The sequence below is a fragment of the Schistocerca americana genome, chromosome 2, assembly GCF_021461395.2.
Source record: "Schistocerca americana isolate TAMUIC-IGC-003095 chromosome 2, iqSchAmer2.1, whole genome shotgun sequence".
In the NCBI taxonomy this organism is placed as follows: Eukaryota; Metazoa; Arthropoda; class Insecta; order Orthoptera; family Acrididae; genus Schistocerca; species Schistocerca americana.
The window spans coordinates 472,445,490-472,463,724 of NC_060120.1; the positions used below are offsets into that span (position 1 = coordinate 472,445,490).

Below are 18,235 nucleotides of genomic sequence, written 5' to 3' on the forward strand. Positions count from 1 at the left end.
ATCGAATTAAATCGGGTTATGCTGAGGGTATTAGATTAGGAAATGAGACACTTAAAGTAGTAAAGGAGTTTCGCTATTTGGGGAGCAAAATAACTGATGATGGTTGAAGTAGAGAGGATGTAAAATGTAGACTGGCAATGGTAAGGAAAGTGTTTCTGAAGAAGAGAAATTTATTAACATCGAGTGTTGATTTAAGTGTCAAGAATTCGTTTCTGAAAGTATTTGTATGGAGTGTAGCCATGTATGGAAGTGAAACATGGACAATAAATAGTTTGGACAAGAAGAGAATAGAAGCTTTCGAAATGTGGTGCTACAGAAGAATGCTGAAGGTTAGATGGGTGGCTCACATAAGTAATGAGGAGGTTGTTGTTGTTGTGGTCTGCAGTCCTGAGACTGGTTTGATGCAGCTCTCCATGCTACTCTATCCTGTGCAAGCTTCTTCATCTCCCAGTACCTACTGCAGCCTGCATCCTTCTGAATCTGCTTAGTGTGTTCATCTCTTGGTCTCCCTCTACGATTTTTACCCTCCACGCTGCCCTCCAATACTAAATTGGTGATTCCTCGCTGTCTCAGAACATGTCCTGCCAACCGATCCCTTCTTCTAGTCAAGTTGTGCCACAAGCTCCTCTTCTTCCCAATTCTATTCAATACCCCCTCATTAGTTATATGATCTACCCATCTAATCTTCAGCATTCTTCTGTAGCACCACATTTCAAAAGCTTCTATTCTCTTCTTGTCCAAACTATTTATTGTCCATGTTTCACTTCCATACATGGCTACACTCCATTACAAATACTTTCAGAAACGACTTTCTGATACTTAAATCTACACTCGGTGTTAAAAAATTTTTCTTCATCAGAAACGCTTTCCTTGCCATTGCCATTCTACATTTTATATCCTCTCTACTTCGACCATCATCAGTTATTTTGCTCCCCAAATAGCAAAACTCCTTCACTACTTCAAGTGTCTCATTTCCTAATCTAATACCCTCAACATCACCCGACTTAATTTGACTACATTCCATTATCCTCGTTTTGCTTTTGTTGATGTTCATCTTATACCCTCCTTTCAAGACACTGTCCATTCCATTCAACTGCTCTTCCAAGTCCTTTGCTGTCCCTGACAGAATTACAATGTCATCGGCGAACCTCAAAGTTTTTATTTCTTCTTCATGGGTTTTAATACCTACTCCGAATTTACCTTTGGTTTCCTTTACTGCTTACCATTATATAATCTATCTGATACCTTTTAGTATCTCCAGGGTTCTTCCATGTATACAACCTTCTTTCATGATTCTTAAACCAAGTGCTATGATTAAGTTATGCTCTGCGCAGAATTCTACCAGGTGGCTTCCTCTTTCATTTCTTAGCCCCAATCCATATTCACCTACTATGTTTCCTTCTCTCCCTTTTCCTACGCTTGAATTCCAGTCACCCAGGACTATTAAATTTTCGTCTCCCTTCACTACCTGAATAATTTCTTTTATCTCATCATACATTTCATCAATTTCTTCGTCATCTGCAGAGCTAGTTGGCATATAAACTTGTACTAGTGTAGTAGGCGTGGGCTTTGTGTCTATCTTGGCCCCAATAATGCGTTCACTATGCTGTTTGTAGTAGCTTACCCGTACTCCTATTTTTTTATTAATTATTAAACCTACTCCTGCATTACCCCCTTTTGATTTTGTATTGGCCGGCCGAAGTGGCCGTGCGGTTAAAGGCGCTGCAGTCCGGAACCGCAAGACCGCTACGGTCGCAGGTTCGAATGCTGCTTCGGGCATGGATGTTTGTGATGTCCTTAGGTTAGTTAGGTTTAACTAGTTCTAAGTTCTAGGGGACTAATGACCTCAGCAGTTGAGTCCCATAGTGCTCAGAGCCATTTGAACCATTTGATTTTGTATTTATAACCCTGTATTCACCTGACCAAAAGTCTTGTTCCTCCTGCCACCGAACTTCATTAATTCCCACTATATCTAACTTTAACCTATCCATTTCCCTTTTTAAATTTTCTAACCTACCTGCCTGATTAAGGGATCTGACATTCCACTCTCCGATCTGTAGAACGCCAGTTTTCTTTCTCCTGATAACAACGTCCTCCTGAGTAGTCCCCGCCCGGAGATCCGAATGGGGAACTAGTTTACCTCCGGAATATTTTACCCAAGAGGACGCCATCATCATTTAATCATACAGTAAAGCTGCATGCCCTCGGGAAAAATTATGGCTGTAGTTTCCCCTTGCTTTCAGCCGTTCGCAGTACCAGAACAGCAAGGCTATTTTGGTTAGTGTTACAAGGCCAGATCAGTCAATCATCCAGACTGTTTGGAGGTATTGAATAGAATTGGGTAGAAGAGAAATTTGTGGCACAACTTGACTAGAAGAAGGGATTGGTTGGTTAGGCATATTCTGAGGCTTCAAGGGAACACCAATTTAGTATTGGAGGGCAGTGTGGAGGGTAAAAATTGTAGAGGGAGACCAAGAGATGAATGCACTGAACAGATTAAGAAGGGTGTAGGTTGCAGTAGGTACTGGGAGATGAAGAAGCTTGCACAGGATAGAGTAGCATGGAGAGCTGCATCAAACCAATCTCTGGACTGTAGACCACAACGACAACAAATTGATATATCTTTTTATTTTAAACATAACACTGAAAAATGATTGAGTAAAACCAAAATCAAGAACATGGGGTACTAGAAAAGTAAACTGTTCTGAAATGACACCAAAATTAACCACAAAATAAAATTTTGTCAAGCCCCTATATATACACTCATCATCATAAATTAAAGATAATGCTGATACATGGTGAAACAACACTCTGGTGGGCGGTTTGTGGGTTTAAATCAGCTTGGGGTATGACCATGCGGTGCATTTGACCTGTGGTCATCGCACAGTGGCGCATGTCAGAGTACAGTGCAGCTAGTAAGTGTGCAGACGTTTTAAGACGTGCAAATGGTGACCGTGTGTTGAAAATGGCTCAAAGAACACATATTGATGACGCTATGAGGGGTAGAATACTAGAGCGACTGAAGGCCGGTCAAACACAGCCGGTCGTGGCACAGGCCCTCCGTGTGCCACAAAGTTTTATCTCAACATTATGGCAACGATTCCAGCAGACAGGAAACGTGTCTAGGCACTACAGTACGGGACGTCCACAGTGTACAACACCACAAGAAGACAGATATCTCACCATTAGTGCCTGCAGGCGGCCACAGAGTACTGCAGATAGCCTTGCTCGGGACCTTACTGCAGCCACTGGAACAGCTATCTCCAGACACACAGTCTACAGACGACTGCTCAGACATGGTTTATTCACCCGGAGACCTGCGAGGTGCATTCCACTGACTCCTGGTCACAGGAGAGCCCGTAAAGCCTTGTGTCAAGAACACAGTACATGGTCATTGAAACAGTAGTCCCAGGTTATGTTCACGGACGAGTCCAGGTATAGTCCGAATAGTGATTCTCACCAGGTTTTCATCTGGTGTGAACCAGGAACCAGATACCAACCCCTTAATGTCCTTTAAAGGGAGCTGTCTGGAGGTCGTGGTTTGATGGTGTGGGGTGGGATTATGATTGGTGCAGTACACCCCTGCATGTCTTTGACAGAGGAACTGTAACAGGTCAGGGGTATCGGGACATCATTTTGCACCATTATGTCTGCCTTCTCAGGGGTGCAGTGGGTCCCACCTTCCTCCTGATGGATGATAATGCACGCCCCCACAGAGCTGCCATCGTGGAGGAGTACCTTGAAACAGAAGATATCGGGCGAATAGAGTGGCCTGCCTGTTTCCAGACCTAAACCCCACCGAGCACATCTGGGATGCCCTTGGTTGATGTATCGCTGCACATATTCAAACCCCTATGACACTTCAGGAGCTCCGACAGGCACTGGTGCAAGAATGGGAGGCTATACCCTAGCAGCTGCTCGACCACTTGATCCAGAGTATGCCAACCCGTTGTGCGGCCAGGATACATGTGCATGGTGATCATGTCCCATATTGATGCACAGGAAACAGTGGCGTTTCGTAGCACATGTGTTTCGAGACGGTTTTCTCAGCTTATCACCAATACCGTGGACTTACAGATCTGTGTCGTGTGTGTTCCCTATGTGCCTATGCTATTAGCGCCAGTTTTGTGTAGTGCCACATTGTGTGACACTACATTCTGCAATTATCCTTAATTTATGAGCATGAGTGTAGTTCACATGCATATATTTTGTTTATTGTATTTACGAATTTAAAATAATGCTAATTAATTTTTTCAATTTTGTTTGCTAGTTCAAAGGGCAGTGGACAACATGTGAAGCAGAAGCGGCCTCAAGAGGTTAGTAATCTCGAAATTATTATTTTTGTTATAGACTCAGATTTGTATAGAACTGAAGAATTTTGTTGTATTTTAAAATTAATTTTTGTGTAGGTAAATACTGCACAAAAATGTTTTGCTCAGCATGAAAAAATTCCGTAACTGATGCTGTGTTTATACTAAAAAGTAAGCATTTGAGCAACGCAAAAGTGAATGATGGTCTCAGCTAGCGCTACAAGTTGCCAAATGTTGAAACACGCTAAATATGATTCGACAAAGGTGTCACCATGATCACAACAATCACGAAAATACATTTGCGCAGTAGACACAGTTTGGAAACGGTTGTGATTGGTCATAATATCTGTATTAGAACAAACCTAGTTACTTCCATCAGCCACGAAACCAAGTAAAGCTTGGCAGTGGCGGGAGATACGGCACGAATTGTTCCAACTGTAACACATTTACTGATTCAAATCTGCTGAATATAGCACTCTCGTGTAAAGAAACTTAACCATGTAATATTTACAAACACTACTGGACGGCCAACACCTCTTTTAATGTGAGGTTTAGAGATGTTCCACACTGTGATGCATACTTACTTGATTTTAAAGCTATCATATCAAGAAATTCCTCTCAGAAAAATGACAAGAAATTTCTAGAGGGGAAAAAATTTGCAGAAACTCTAGGACCAAATGGTAGGAGTGATGTTTTAGCATTAACTTGGATTCTTTCTCTGTATAGAAAACTTTGGCTGATATGGAGTAACTGCAGGCATATTATAAATATTAGCATCTGATTCTGAATTAGAAATATATTCTACACTATTTGACTCAACTTCATCAAAACTGAGTTGCATTTGGTGATCACTGGTGCCTCTGGAAGTTCTTATGTGAGCATTCTCTGCATATGGACCTCCTCCAAATTGAAGCTGCTGATGTCAAACGCATTTTCAAAGGAATATGTTCTATCCTGGGTTCCCCTTATGGCTTTATGACTTAAATTGTAGGAGAAACATTTCTTTATATTATGGGATTGCAATTGTTGTATAAGTATGTAAAATATGATGTAGAAGCAAGAAGGCAGATTAAAAATATTTATTGAGTGCAGTGTTATAATTCAGAAACTGCAGGGTGTTCCATTTCTATTACGACCACACACATGGGATTTTGTGTGCTGGCCACCGGAGCCGCACTGCTCGACCGAATACATCTCATGTCTCCCTGTTAATCCTGCACTATGTGCCATTTCAGCCAGTGTCATTTGAACAGTAAAACAATCATCACAAGTGTAGCAGTGAAGCTTGCGAATGCAACAATGGCAAGTCAAATTACTCCATTCCTCAACAAGTGTTTATATATGATTCATATGAGCGTACAGTGTCTGCTTGTATTGTCTGGAGATAGTTTGAACAGAAGTTTCCAGATGTTTGAATTCAGAGTTGTGATGCAATTTTCATGAAATGGGAAGTGTTCATGGCAAGAAATGATGACATAATGCTCTCAGGAACTCATCTTGATGACATTGTAGCTGCCTGGAAAATTCGCCTAAAAAGTCTCTTTGACATCTTTCACAGCAAACGCAAATTTCTTGCACCTCGGTACAAAGGGATGATAAGCTACTTGGGCTAAAGCCATATCAAGTAACAGTTGTGCACGAATTTAAACCTATTGATGCCACACACAGGATTAGATTTTGCAAATGGCTTCTGAAACAAGTGTATGACAGTGAAATTGGTCGTTTCCTCATTCTGTTTTCAGACAATATTAGGTTCATTTATAAAAGTATGAGAATTCCCAAACTGTCAATGTTGGAGTGCTGATAGACCTACTCTGCTTAATGATCAAACAATAGGAGTGTTGTATACAGTTAGTGGTGACAGAATAATAGGCCCAGTTTTTTTTAATGATGCAGGTAACAGTGGAAGATATGTGCAAAACACTTAGCAACTGTTTTTAATTAATTGAGTAAGAGAGTAGAACATCGTGTTCTTGGTCTTTTAACAGGATTCAGTAAGGGCTCATATGGCAAGTGTTTCTTTGCATACAACTCACGATGTGCTCCATGGCAGTTATTAGCAACAATATGTAGCTCACTTGAAGCCCCGATTTAACCCTGTGTGATTTCTGTTTGTGAGGAGCACTACAAGGATAAAGTGTCCACAACAAGTCTGCAATCATTACAGTAACGCAAGGATAATATCTGAGTGTCAGTTAATTCCATTTCTCAAAGATAATTATGTCATGTGATGAATAATTTCGTGAGTAGATGTCAGAAATATGTGGAAGTAAAATAACTTGTGCATTTGTTTGCAATTGAAATACAGTAAGACCGCAATAATCCGGCACTTGATAATTCATCAGACCTGATAGTATGGCACTCATCAAAAATTTTTCCTCATTTTTTAGTTCGGCACTGATGAGACTGTCCCGTTATGGCAATGATTGCTAAATTCAACCCCAATGGGACCTGAGGAGTACAGCACAAAGGACTTTAAGAAGAATAAAGACAGAATAACTGCCTTAGTATGTGGAAGTGCTTCAGGTGGTCATTAAACAGCTTTGTTTATGATTGGGAAATATCTGAAACCTAGACCTCTAAAAATTGTGACACATATGCCGGTTACTTAAGGTGCACAGACTAATGCCTGGATGAAAGCAGAGTTGTTCAAAGACTGGTTCTTTTACCATTTCGTTCCAGATGTGAAACAAAATTTTGAAAGAAACAGGCCTACCTACAAATTCTAATGCGGCTCTCATCCTTACAGTTTGAGCTCAACCTCCAGAATTGGTGCTTGTGTCAGATAATATTTTTCACACATGTCTTTCTGTTAATGTTACATCACTATGTCAACCCATGGACCAAGGGGTCATAAAGAATTTAAAGTGTAGGTACAGAGGAATGTTTGTGGAAAAGCTGCTAAGCTTAGAATATAAAGAGTTCCAACTCAGTTTTAACATTAAAGATGCTCTTTTCACAGCTGCAATTGCTTGGACCTCTGTAAAATATCCCACTTTGCACAGGGCCTGGAGAAAACTGTGGCCTAAACTGATCGAAGAAGGTGAGATGGAAAGAGGTGTAAATGATTATGAGGTGATAACTGATCACTCTAGAATTGTATGAGTGAGAAATTGTGCATTAAATAATCAACTGAGTGCGTTTTTAGCAGGAGAAGTTGACGAATGGATTGACGTTATCAAAAATTTAGGTATTGAAGATGGGATGACTGACGATATGATACTGCGAAGAGTCTTAAGTCCACAGAGGCACCAGAAACTGAGAATGATGAAGAAGAAATGTCTACAACTCATATCTCTTGAACTGAAGCTTCAGAAGCCTTAAGCACTCTTGTAAAATTCACTGAGACGAGCCAACAGTACAATGCTTCTGATGTCCTGAATTTGCACATCTTAACAATAATTTTTGTTAAAGAAAGTGGCTCAGTCCAAAAACAAGTTAGTTTTTGCAATGTTCAAGAAGGCTTAGAAGAAAATTTCATTCAAACCATTAGCAGTAGACTGTTACGTTCCATGCCATCGACAGCCTCGGATATCTGTGCTGTCCCTGAAGATAATTAACTGCACAAATCCTTGTAATAGTTTTTATTAATTAGCTTGCTTTATCTTTTCAAATCAGTATTGCTTATTTTATTTAGTAACTGGTGTACAAGAAATTATTAAGTATATTAAACTTTTCTAAAATTTTAAGCCTTAAACCGTTTAAATAGGGCAGTAATGTATTCAACTTTTTATTCTGTTTTGTTTTTACATAAAAGTAGTATGCATTTCAGTTTTTTATTCTGTAACCACTTCTGTTGTCTTCGGTAAATAAGTTAGTTTACTTGTTTCTTTAGATAGTGCTACAGTTTTTAATAGCTTTTTAAAAGAACCTCGATAATTTGGCATATTTGATAATCTGACATTGACAGATCCCTGAACATGCTGGATTATTGAGGTCGTACTGTATTATGGTAAATTTGTGGGAAATTAAGATTATGTATGTATTTTTGCCCACATGAGACAAAAAAATCTCATTTCACAGTGATTTGCACTGTGTGCAGTGAAACTGGAGTAACATTGTTGTTAACATATCTATATTGCAAGTAGATTACTTTTGTAAATGTGAAGCCTTACAGCAAAATTCAGCACTCTCTGTGCACTGCATACTACTACTACTACTACTACTACTACTACTACTACAACTTCCCGTCCTCTATGCCACTCTCTGCTCACAAAAGCTGATCTTGCTATACTAACATCTGAATCAGCTTCTGTAGAATTGCCTTTAACATCTGAGCACAATGCTATATTTTAGAAACTGTTTGACAAGTGTAAGTGTCAAATAAATACTGAGCTTTCATAACTATGTAATACAACTTGCACAGAAGTATTTGTTTACAATTGAAGTATTATGTTAACTCAAGGAAAAATGAGGTTTATACATCTCTCTCTCTCTCACTCTCACTCTCACACACACACACACACACACACACAAGGGCAAAAGTAATTTCAGAAATTTGCTCTAGATACAGTGTAACTGGAGACAGATTACTGCATTACACTATAAAACCATAATAAATTGACTTAATTTTGTAAATGTAAAGATTTACCAGCAAAATTGACACACTCCATGCACTGAAACTGAGAGTGCTTTGTGGTTACTTTATCAACCAGAAAATACAAGTGCTTCCGTCTTGACAATACAGTGCAAGTTCATTGTAGTTGCTTTGTTGACCACAGATTGTTACCACGCAGTAGTTGAATACTACAGAATCATTTACAGGTAACAGATTTCAGAAATTTTGAACCTTATGTGATGTGGTTAAAATATTGACCATAAACATATAAAGGATTAAAAATAAAACACTCAACTACTAGCTCCATGAACAGTCTGTTGCATTACAAATTTGGAGACCATTATTTAACTTAACATGCTCAAACTGGTTGCATCTACGGTTTTGATGCTTGTTAGTTATCCTCTTTGTAGATGTCTGCCCCCCATCTTCAAATAAAAATTACTTGAATTGAATATTATCAATATAACATTATGTGGAGTAATGTCAGTGACCCAGTTAAACTGTCAGAACAGCTAAAGTAAATTAATGCCAGTAATTGAAACTTGTTGTCTGAGAATACTTATATTCTTCTTTTAGTACTTATATTCTTCTTTTTCCTGGCTTTTATCCCTTGTCTTCATGGGGTCTGCATATTAATTGCCAGGTGTGGCAATGTTAACTGTAGAGGATGGCCCTTCCAGTCACTCCACCACCACTCAGCTTCCTGGGCCAGACCGAATTTTTGTACTCCCACTTTTACACTTTTCAGGGGACTTAAAAATGGCGTAAAATGTGGGAAATAATGTTTTAAGCTGTAACAGTTATGTATAGGATCCCCCCTTGCGTTTTCACACTTTGTTTGTGCACATAAAATGCATCAAAATACTCATGTCAGGGACTTGTTTATTATCTGATAATGGTTTATTATCTAATGAAAACTGCCAATATAATGAGAACTGTTAATTGGGACGCAGAAACATTTGACTCAATGTCATACGTCATTATCGATGCTTTTGGAACACCTTCAGCTGTCGTTCATTATTTAAGTAATGTAGCATTGCATCAGTTAGATATTTTTTCATGCTTAGCACAGTGCGTTTCGAGAATTTTTTCTCGATATCAAGCGCAAATATTTACATAAGTATTTTGTATGGTGTTGGCATATGTGATGATGTGCATCTCTAGAACTGTAGTAACATCACAAAAAATACATATGTAAATATTTCACTTAACGATGAGAACGTATCCTTGAAACATGTCTTGCTCAGCATGGGAATATGCGTAATTCGCGCTGTGTTTAAACCAAAAACATTTGAGCAACACAAAACTGAACGAAGGTGTCAACTAGCACTACAAGCGGCCAAAAGACGAAACGCTAAACATAGTTGACAGAGGCGTGATGACGGTTAAAACAATCACAAAACTGTGCATGCACTGTAGAGACAGTTTGGAAATGGTTGTGATTGGTCATGATAACTTTATTTGTATGAACCCAGCAACCACCATGCAGAGTAGAGTTTGGCAGCGGCAGGAGCTACAGCATGAATTGTTCAAACTTTTACGTGTTTACCAGCTTAAATCCAATAAGCAGAGCACCCTGGTGTCAAGAAACTTAACCACATAATATTTGGAAACACTTCTTGAGGCCAACATCATGCCAGCATCATTTTACGTCAGTTTTTTTTCCACTAACATTTTTTTGTAAATCGCGGGAAAATTATAAATATTTTGACACAAAATCGGGTGTGAATTAACATTGTGGACATAGGAAATTTGATGAGAGTGATAAAAAAATGTTGTAAATGACGGGAAAAATGCTAATTCTGGGAAAGTAAAAGTTTGGTTATACTGTATCTGCATCTAGTGTTATCGTATGTGAAAGTATGTAAATGTTTCCTAAATGTTCGCGTATTGTGTAACAGAACAGATCTGGGTACCCATCCAGTATTCAGCTAGTCAGATGTGTGGAAACTGCATACAGGCTGCCTGGTGCCCTGGCCCTCATAGTTAATCTGTCTGGTTGGTTTGATCTGGTGACCGCACTTAAGTGAATCCTGGGAATGCCATTCTATTATGTGCACCTATCCAGGCAGGTTCATCAGAGAAAACTTATAAAATGTCTAAATGAAAAATTGATTAAACATTCAAATACGAAGAAGGAAAGTAAATTTAAGTCAGTTGTTAATAGAAGGAACATTTACCAGTGATTGCACTGTAAACACTAAATAATCATTGAAAATGTAGCTGTATGTTTTATGTCATAATAGGGGATCAACAATGTTTTTGTGGATAGTACTTTTACGTGCATAAATTTATGTAATGTTAAACTACATAGCACCATTGGGTGCAAACATTATATTTTTTTCCAATCCTTAGCATTATTGTAATTGCTGGTAGTATGTGAGCAGTAGTCATAAAGTTTTGATTATCAATGTAAAAAAATTAGTTATGTAATTAATTTTTTGTTTGTTTACAGGTATGTGTCTGCAGTCCTGGTACACATTGAAATCCCTATGCCATAGTACTGTAGAACGTGGCAAGAGAATGCAAAATAAAATGGCACTACCCTTTGATAAAGTGCTGTATCATACAGTAATTATTTTTCTATATTTAAAGGGAAATAATACAGCAAGTGTCTGTGTGGAATTGGTGAAAGTTTACAGCAACAATGCACAATCTTATTGGGACACAGTGGTTAGGTGGCACAGACACTCCCAGTTTAGTTGAACAAGTCTGAATGAAAGAATGAAGTGGCTAACCATCTCTCTTGGAAGAACCAGTAATCGCATGAAAAGTACAATTCCTGCTGCTTAAAGACCACAATCGAGGCAGTAGAGCAAAAAGTAAATTCAATCATGGATCAGTTTTCAACATCATGAACAACATTTTGAAAAGGAAAATTGTGCCTGCCCACTAGATTCCACAACTGCTGATATTGATTTTAAAAAATCCTGCTGAACTGAGGCTTCAGTGAAATTGTTTTAGCTGTGTCAGGCCAATCCACATGACTTCTTTAGCCCGCCTAATCACCATGTTCTGGGTGTATCACGGGGGGTGGATTGCCATGGTGTAGTGCTAACAGATTATGCTGGTAGGGATGCAAACTGTCACAGATACGTACTGCCAAAATTTCCTGACGTGTGTACAGCAAGCTGTTAGGGGAAGCTGTACAAGGGGGTGTTTTTGCTCAAGGATGATGCTCAGCTTATTTTGCACAGGACACAGTCTCAGAGGCTACTTCTTTGCTTATCAGATTTGGTCTCATTTCCCAGATCCTCCTATTGTAGGATCCTGTGACTTAATCTTCCTTCAGATGAAGCAACAATTGTGTAGTCGGAATTTCCAGAGTAACAACAAGATTATTTTCGAGATAGAACATTTCCCGATCATTCAAAATGTTGACTACTATAACCAAGGTCTCTGCTAAGTCATCCATGATTGGGAAAAATGACTCATATTGAGGGGTGATTAAGGAGATTTGGGGGGGGGGGGGAGAAAGAGAGAGAGAGAGAGAGAGAGAGAGAGAGAGAGAGAGAGAGAGAGACTAACACTGTCATCAAGTTTGATGGTCACAGCCAGATGGGTAGTTACTTAAAACTTGTCTTCGCCTGTACTTGTTTCCCTACACACACACACACACACACACACACACACACACACACACACACATATATATAGTTATAATAGAGGGAAACATTCCACGTAGGAAAAATATATCTAAAAACAAAGATGATGTGACTTACCAAATGAACGTGCTGGCAGGTCGACAGACACACAAACATACACACAAAATTCAAGCTTTCGCAACAAACTGTTGCCTCATCAGGAAAGAGGGAAGGGGAGGGAAAGACGAAAGGATGTGGGTTTTAAGGGAGAGGGTAAGAAGTCATTCCAATCCCGGGAGCGGAAAGACTTACCTTAGGGGGAAAAAAGGACGGGTATACACTCGCGCGCACACACACACATATCCATCCACACATATACAGACACAAGCAGACATATTTAAAGACAAATTTGTCTTTAAATATGTCTGCTTGTGTCTGTATATGTGTGGATGGATATGTGTGTGTGTGCGAGTGTATACCCGTCCTTTTTTCCCCCTAAGGCAAGTCTTTCCGCTCCCGGGATTGGAATGACTCCTTACCCTCTCCCTTAAAACCCACATCCTTTCGTCTTTCCCTCTCCTTCCCTCTTTCCTGATGAGGCAACTGTTTGTTGTGAAAGCTTGAATTTTGTGTGTATGTTTGTTTGTGTTTGTTTGTGTGTCTGTCGACCTGCCAGCACTTTCATTTGGCAAGTCACATCATCTTTATGTATATATATATTAAAATTTACACATCTCTTCTCTCTTTTCTGTTAAAACAGTTCTTATCATGTAATTTCATAAGTGTTTCAGCACTACTTTACTACCTCTGATTATTCCACAAAACTGGGAATGTTAATCTAATCTGTTCTTTCCTATGCGTGTGCTGCCACTTCACAATATCAACTGTCTGGTGAGTGTTAGCTCACTTTAAATAACATATCCTTTCAACAACCATTTTGTATAATATTACTTTTGCTAGCTTTATTATTATATTTCTCAAAATTTGTAACTATAGCTGTATTATCTCATTATCTCTCTTTGCATATTTTTTGTTCACATACATTTGTCTATAGTTATACATTGTATCATACATATTAATGTATTGTTGTTGGTTCTTGAAATATTAACCATAATGCACTTTTTCTTGCTTATAGTGTCATGCAATCTTTCTATAGTTTCACATATTTAGTTTGCTTGCATTATATTGCCTCATCATTTTATACTGTTCAAATTGTAAAAATGAATTGTGTTTCTGTTGAAGCTGCCTCTTTATATTCTGTTGAAGCTGCCTCTTTATATGAAAAGTTACCCTAAAATGTTTAAAAATTGCTGGATTGTGATTTTTTTTTTAAGGATAACATTTTACAGCAGAATGTTTAAATAGTGTGCTGCAAGAAACACCATAGTCACTGCAAGCTGTTCAGTTGCTGTCAGTTACAGTGTCTAAAAGAAGTATTTCCACTTGAGGTTTCATTGTGTTTTCAAATTGTAACTCTCCACCTTTAGTGTTTGCATGTAGCACTTGGGTATTCTCCTGACCTTGCCATGACCCATTTTTGGTCAACAGATTTAGATATTTAAGAGATTATCTTGAAAATGATATTTGATCCAGACACCCACCAAGATCCATTATTGAGAACAGTGGCTTTTGTTCTTTGAGAATGATTAAATTATAAGATTTTGCATGACTTTTCATGTCAGGACAGCCTACAGTTCTTTCTAATTGAGGAACAAGATTCAGCATGTGTGAAAAGCTATTTGAATGATACAAAGTCAGTGATGTCAAATCAGTATTTGACACATAGATTGACAGTTAAATGTCTCTCTTCCCTAATTATGACTACCAAACAAAAAGTTTGGGTGAGACAATATCAACTTCATTCTTTGCAAGTAACTACTTCACAAAAGGCATGTACAAAATCAGAAGTGCACTTAAGGCACACGTTTCGTAAGGCAACCTGAATGCTGATTCTTCTGTATGAATCCTAACAGCTGTATATAGTGCCATATAATTTCTCTCACTACACAAAAGAGAAAGAAACCATGTGTGGACATTGCTGAGTACCCAAAAGTGGGTTGGGTTTACATGATAAAGCATTATTGTACATCGTCACAGTGAGTTATTTTGTAAATGATTCACTTTCTGGTTTGAATGAACACATTGACGCATAAACTGTGGAGACGAATACTTTGAAATGATGTGTAAGTTCGGTTTTGAATGTGCTTTTTCTCAAAGACTGATAGCAACTCTATATGAATTGTGTGCTGTAATTGTGTACTTCAGTTAACCATTTCGACACTCTTGAATGGTTATCAGGATGATTTACACACAGTGTTATTAGAGTAACCACCAAAAATTGAAAAGTAAAACATTCACTTTTAAGTTTTCTTGCATTTAAAATTATTGATGACCAAACTAATGTTAACTATTGTTTCATAGTGCTTTTAAGAAGCTAGTTCTTTTCTTAAAAATTTGTGCAGCTAACAGAAAAAGGAGACCAACACAAAAAATATTTTGCATTCATTTATTACAAAGACAAAACAGATTTATAGTTAATATATTTTGTTGCAAGCTATACCATTCCTCCTCATGCTTCGATGATGGAGAATTTGGCATTGTTTTTCTTTAGCAAGTATCTGAGCCATGTAAGCTCTTCTATTCTGAATAAGTGCATAAGTAATTTAGGTATAATGTGCAGTCCGTGTACACAGTAGGCAATTTGTACACTGTTCGTGTGTTATAGGTGGGCCCTCTTCTTCAGAATTGGAAACGGCACGGCCACAGACAGTGGGCGAGGAAGAACTGCAGCTACAGCTAGCTCTGGCCATGTCTCGCGAGGAAGCTGAACAAGAGGAACAGCGACGCCGTTCAGACGATGTCAGGCTACAACTTGCTTTATCACAGTCAGAAGAAGAGTTCAAGTAAGTGACCTTCAAAATTGTCAGACAAACTTGTATAATAACTGTTAATAACATGTTTACTGTGGAGTTTACTAGAGCACAGCTTTTTTTCTACATTTCTGTATCCTTCTCACTGAAAATTAGATGTTATCCACAATATGAACTGAATCCACCAAAAGATTCTTATTCACTGTTTACCACTAACAATCTGATGACTACCTGAGTATTATTAATCACTGTTGAACTGACATTTTGGGCACACATAGAAGTTGAGTGGTTTGTATCTTGATCTTGTTTGACAAAAAAATTCAAAATGATATATCCCTGAAACCTTCTGACTTGCTTTCTCTTCACATTGTCTCTCTCACCAGCTCCAGTGCATAACCTCTTTCCTGAATCGCAATATTCACGCTTACACTAGTGTCAACTGCACATCCTTTGGCTCTTTCCACAGTTGGATTGCCAAGCTTAACCATTGTTTTCGTGGATAAATTTGTTGTCTTGCGGAATGGCTAACCAGTACTTACCTTGAGGACTCCAAGTTCTTAGTATTACTGATAGACACACACGAAAGTGCAAAAAAAACTATCCTAGCTTTTGGGGCTATTAGTCCCTACAGTGAGGAGGAGAGTGATGTAGGTTGCAAAAGGATAGAAAGTAAAGGAAGAGCAAGTCAGTCAGACCACACAGTGGATAGGGACCCATATTTTAGGAGGGTGAAGGGAGGCGTAAACTCAGAACAGTGAGTAATGAAGGGGTTTTATACGGGTACAAAGATAGAAAATGTTCAAACATGTTGGGTCCCGTAAACTGATATGGTCTTCCTATTAGAGATCAGCATCAGGCATTTGATGCTCACTCGAATTGCTCAGGGCATGTGCTACGCAAAAGCCTGGCAGATTTCAGTACAAGGTGTATATGCCCCAGGAAATCTGGGAAAACACGGGAATATTTTCATCCAGAGAAATCCCGGGAATGTTTTAAAGTTTTGGGAATTTTTCCTTGTTCTAGTTTTCAGTTATATTTTTGTAACTTTGACTGACTAGAAGTGATACTCTAACAAAGAATTTTACTTACACTTGCCACTGTAGAATAATACTGCAGCAGTAAAACATAAATGAAAGAATAACCCCAAAATAAAACTTTAGTTGCAAAGAAAATATGTTGGAGGATTTAGGACAGAGATGGTACAATACTTTGTAAAAACAAACTGCTTTAGATGAGTGTGACATCACAACTGTTAATATTTGTAAGAGGTCATGGGAAAATATTGCGAATGATGGTTTGAAATGCATTACTTTCAAAGTAAATTTCTGTTTACGCAAGATGAATTATGGTATGTGTGAGAATTTGTGATGAATTTCTAGAGTCTTGGAGTGTTTGGCTCTCATTCAGAACTTAACACTTTGATGACCCACCGCTTAGAAAAATTTTGGGCCCAGAAGATCAGCCATTATTTAAAATTTTAATGGCACATTTGTGTTTGATATATGTTAAAGGGTAACACACATTAAAATAGACTATGCTTCAAGGTTAGTTTATTGTATTTTAGTTCTTTCATACATTACAAATTGTGAAATGATGATGGCAAAAAGTATAATTACACTTGAAAAAGGTGTGAGATGAGTTCTTGAGCAATTTCACACGTATTGGCTTTTCTCTGGAAAAGTTGAAGTACTTTATGTAACATGTATTCAGCCACCCACAGAATGTTCAGTGCAGTGAAATTTATAAGTCTCGTTTCAGAAATATTCAGTTGTTGCAATTTAAGCTGTGCTCTTAGAATCCTACCTAGCCACACCCTCTGAAAAAAACAGCACAGAATTTTTGGTGACTAATATTGTATGTGAAAGCTTAGCTTTTCTGGTAGCTGTGCTTTATGTGCATTAATTCAAACCACAAATTTTTCCTATTTGTGTGTTTGTGCTACTTAAAGAGTGACATTGCTATTGACTACATCACATGTCCTATGCTCTCAATATCTGCTGTCGTTGACTGGCTAGATCATGAATGTGAGCTATGACTGGCTGACAAAAGCGCATTACAATCCCTGTTTCAGTGCTTCAGAAGCTACCGTGCTGTATTTGGTGGAATTCGTATTTATACATTCGTAATAAGAAATGCGCGGTGTACATGTTGCCGCATTCAGAGATCCTTCCGAAATGCATTGCTTTTTTTGTTGGTTTTGTTTCCTAAAGTGCTAGGAAATTCTACAACATTGTATGGAATCTTTACAGTTCAGAGGATTTATAAGTTTTACAGTTGCAGAGGGAAACTATATCGTCTTGTAAGACAGAAAAAAATCTACTTTCATCTGGGGTACGGTGCTTTTTCACCTGGTAAAAAGTATATTTTTAGCCAGAAAATCCAGGAATTTTTTCCTTTGGGTTCAGGGAGCTATTGCACTCGACTTCCTTTAGATTCATTCAAGCATTGCATGCTCAAATGGCCCAACCACCTACCATAGTTACTTGATTGCCACTCACAAGAGAGAGGCAAAGACATGGCTAACCGATTTGGTTTTGATTGGGCTGGTCACCTGTTGACAACCTAAAATGAAAGACTGGAAGATGTTTTGGCTCAACTAGCCCTGTTTTTGAGAAAACCAGCCCTAAAGTTCATGACATGCAAGCGACTCACAACTGACGAGATCAATAGGTAATTCAAAACTAAGCATTTTTCTTTGTGTATAATGTTTGCAAATCCATAGAAATGGGGGAAAGAGACTTTTTTGACTGCTCATTATGTATCCATAACCTTCAAGCTGTGAAAATAAGGCACCGCTGGCGTAGCAACCAGGGCATTCGGGCTGGGAAACCTGTGGTAAAGTACCAAATACTCCACCCACCCTCATGAAATGTACAGGAATAGGAAGGGTAATAAGGTAAGTAAATCAATAAG

The 18,235-nt window shown here is 38.4% G+C and overlaps 1 protein-coding gene across 7 annotated transcripts in view; it reads left to right on the forward strand.

Annotated features, from left to right (window-relative positions):
- The window catches only part of LOC124596599 (epsin-1), a 168,550-nt gene that overhangs the window by 82,772 nt on the left and 67,543 nt on the right, over positions 1–18,235 (forward strand). For 5 of the 7 annotated variants that reach the window (XM_047135795.1, XM_047135801.1, XM_047135799.1 and 2 more), the window contains exons 7-8: positions 4,271–4,316; positions 15,178–15,355. In XM_047135795.1, the coding sequence (XP_046991751.1) occupies positions 4,271–4,316; positions 15,178–15,355 (224 nt within the window). The remainder of the gene's footprint in view (positions 1–4,270; positions 4,317–15,177; positions 15,356–18,235) is intronic. The other 2 variants (XM_047135800.1, XM_047135802.1) reach the window with 1 other exon arrangement.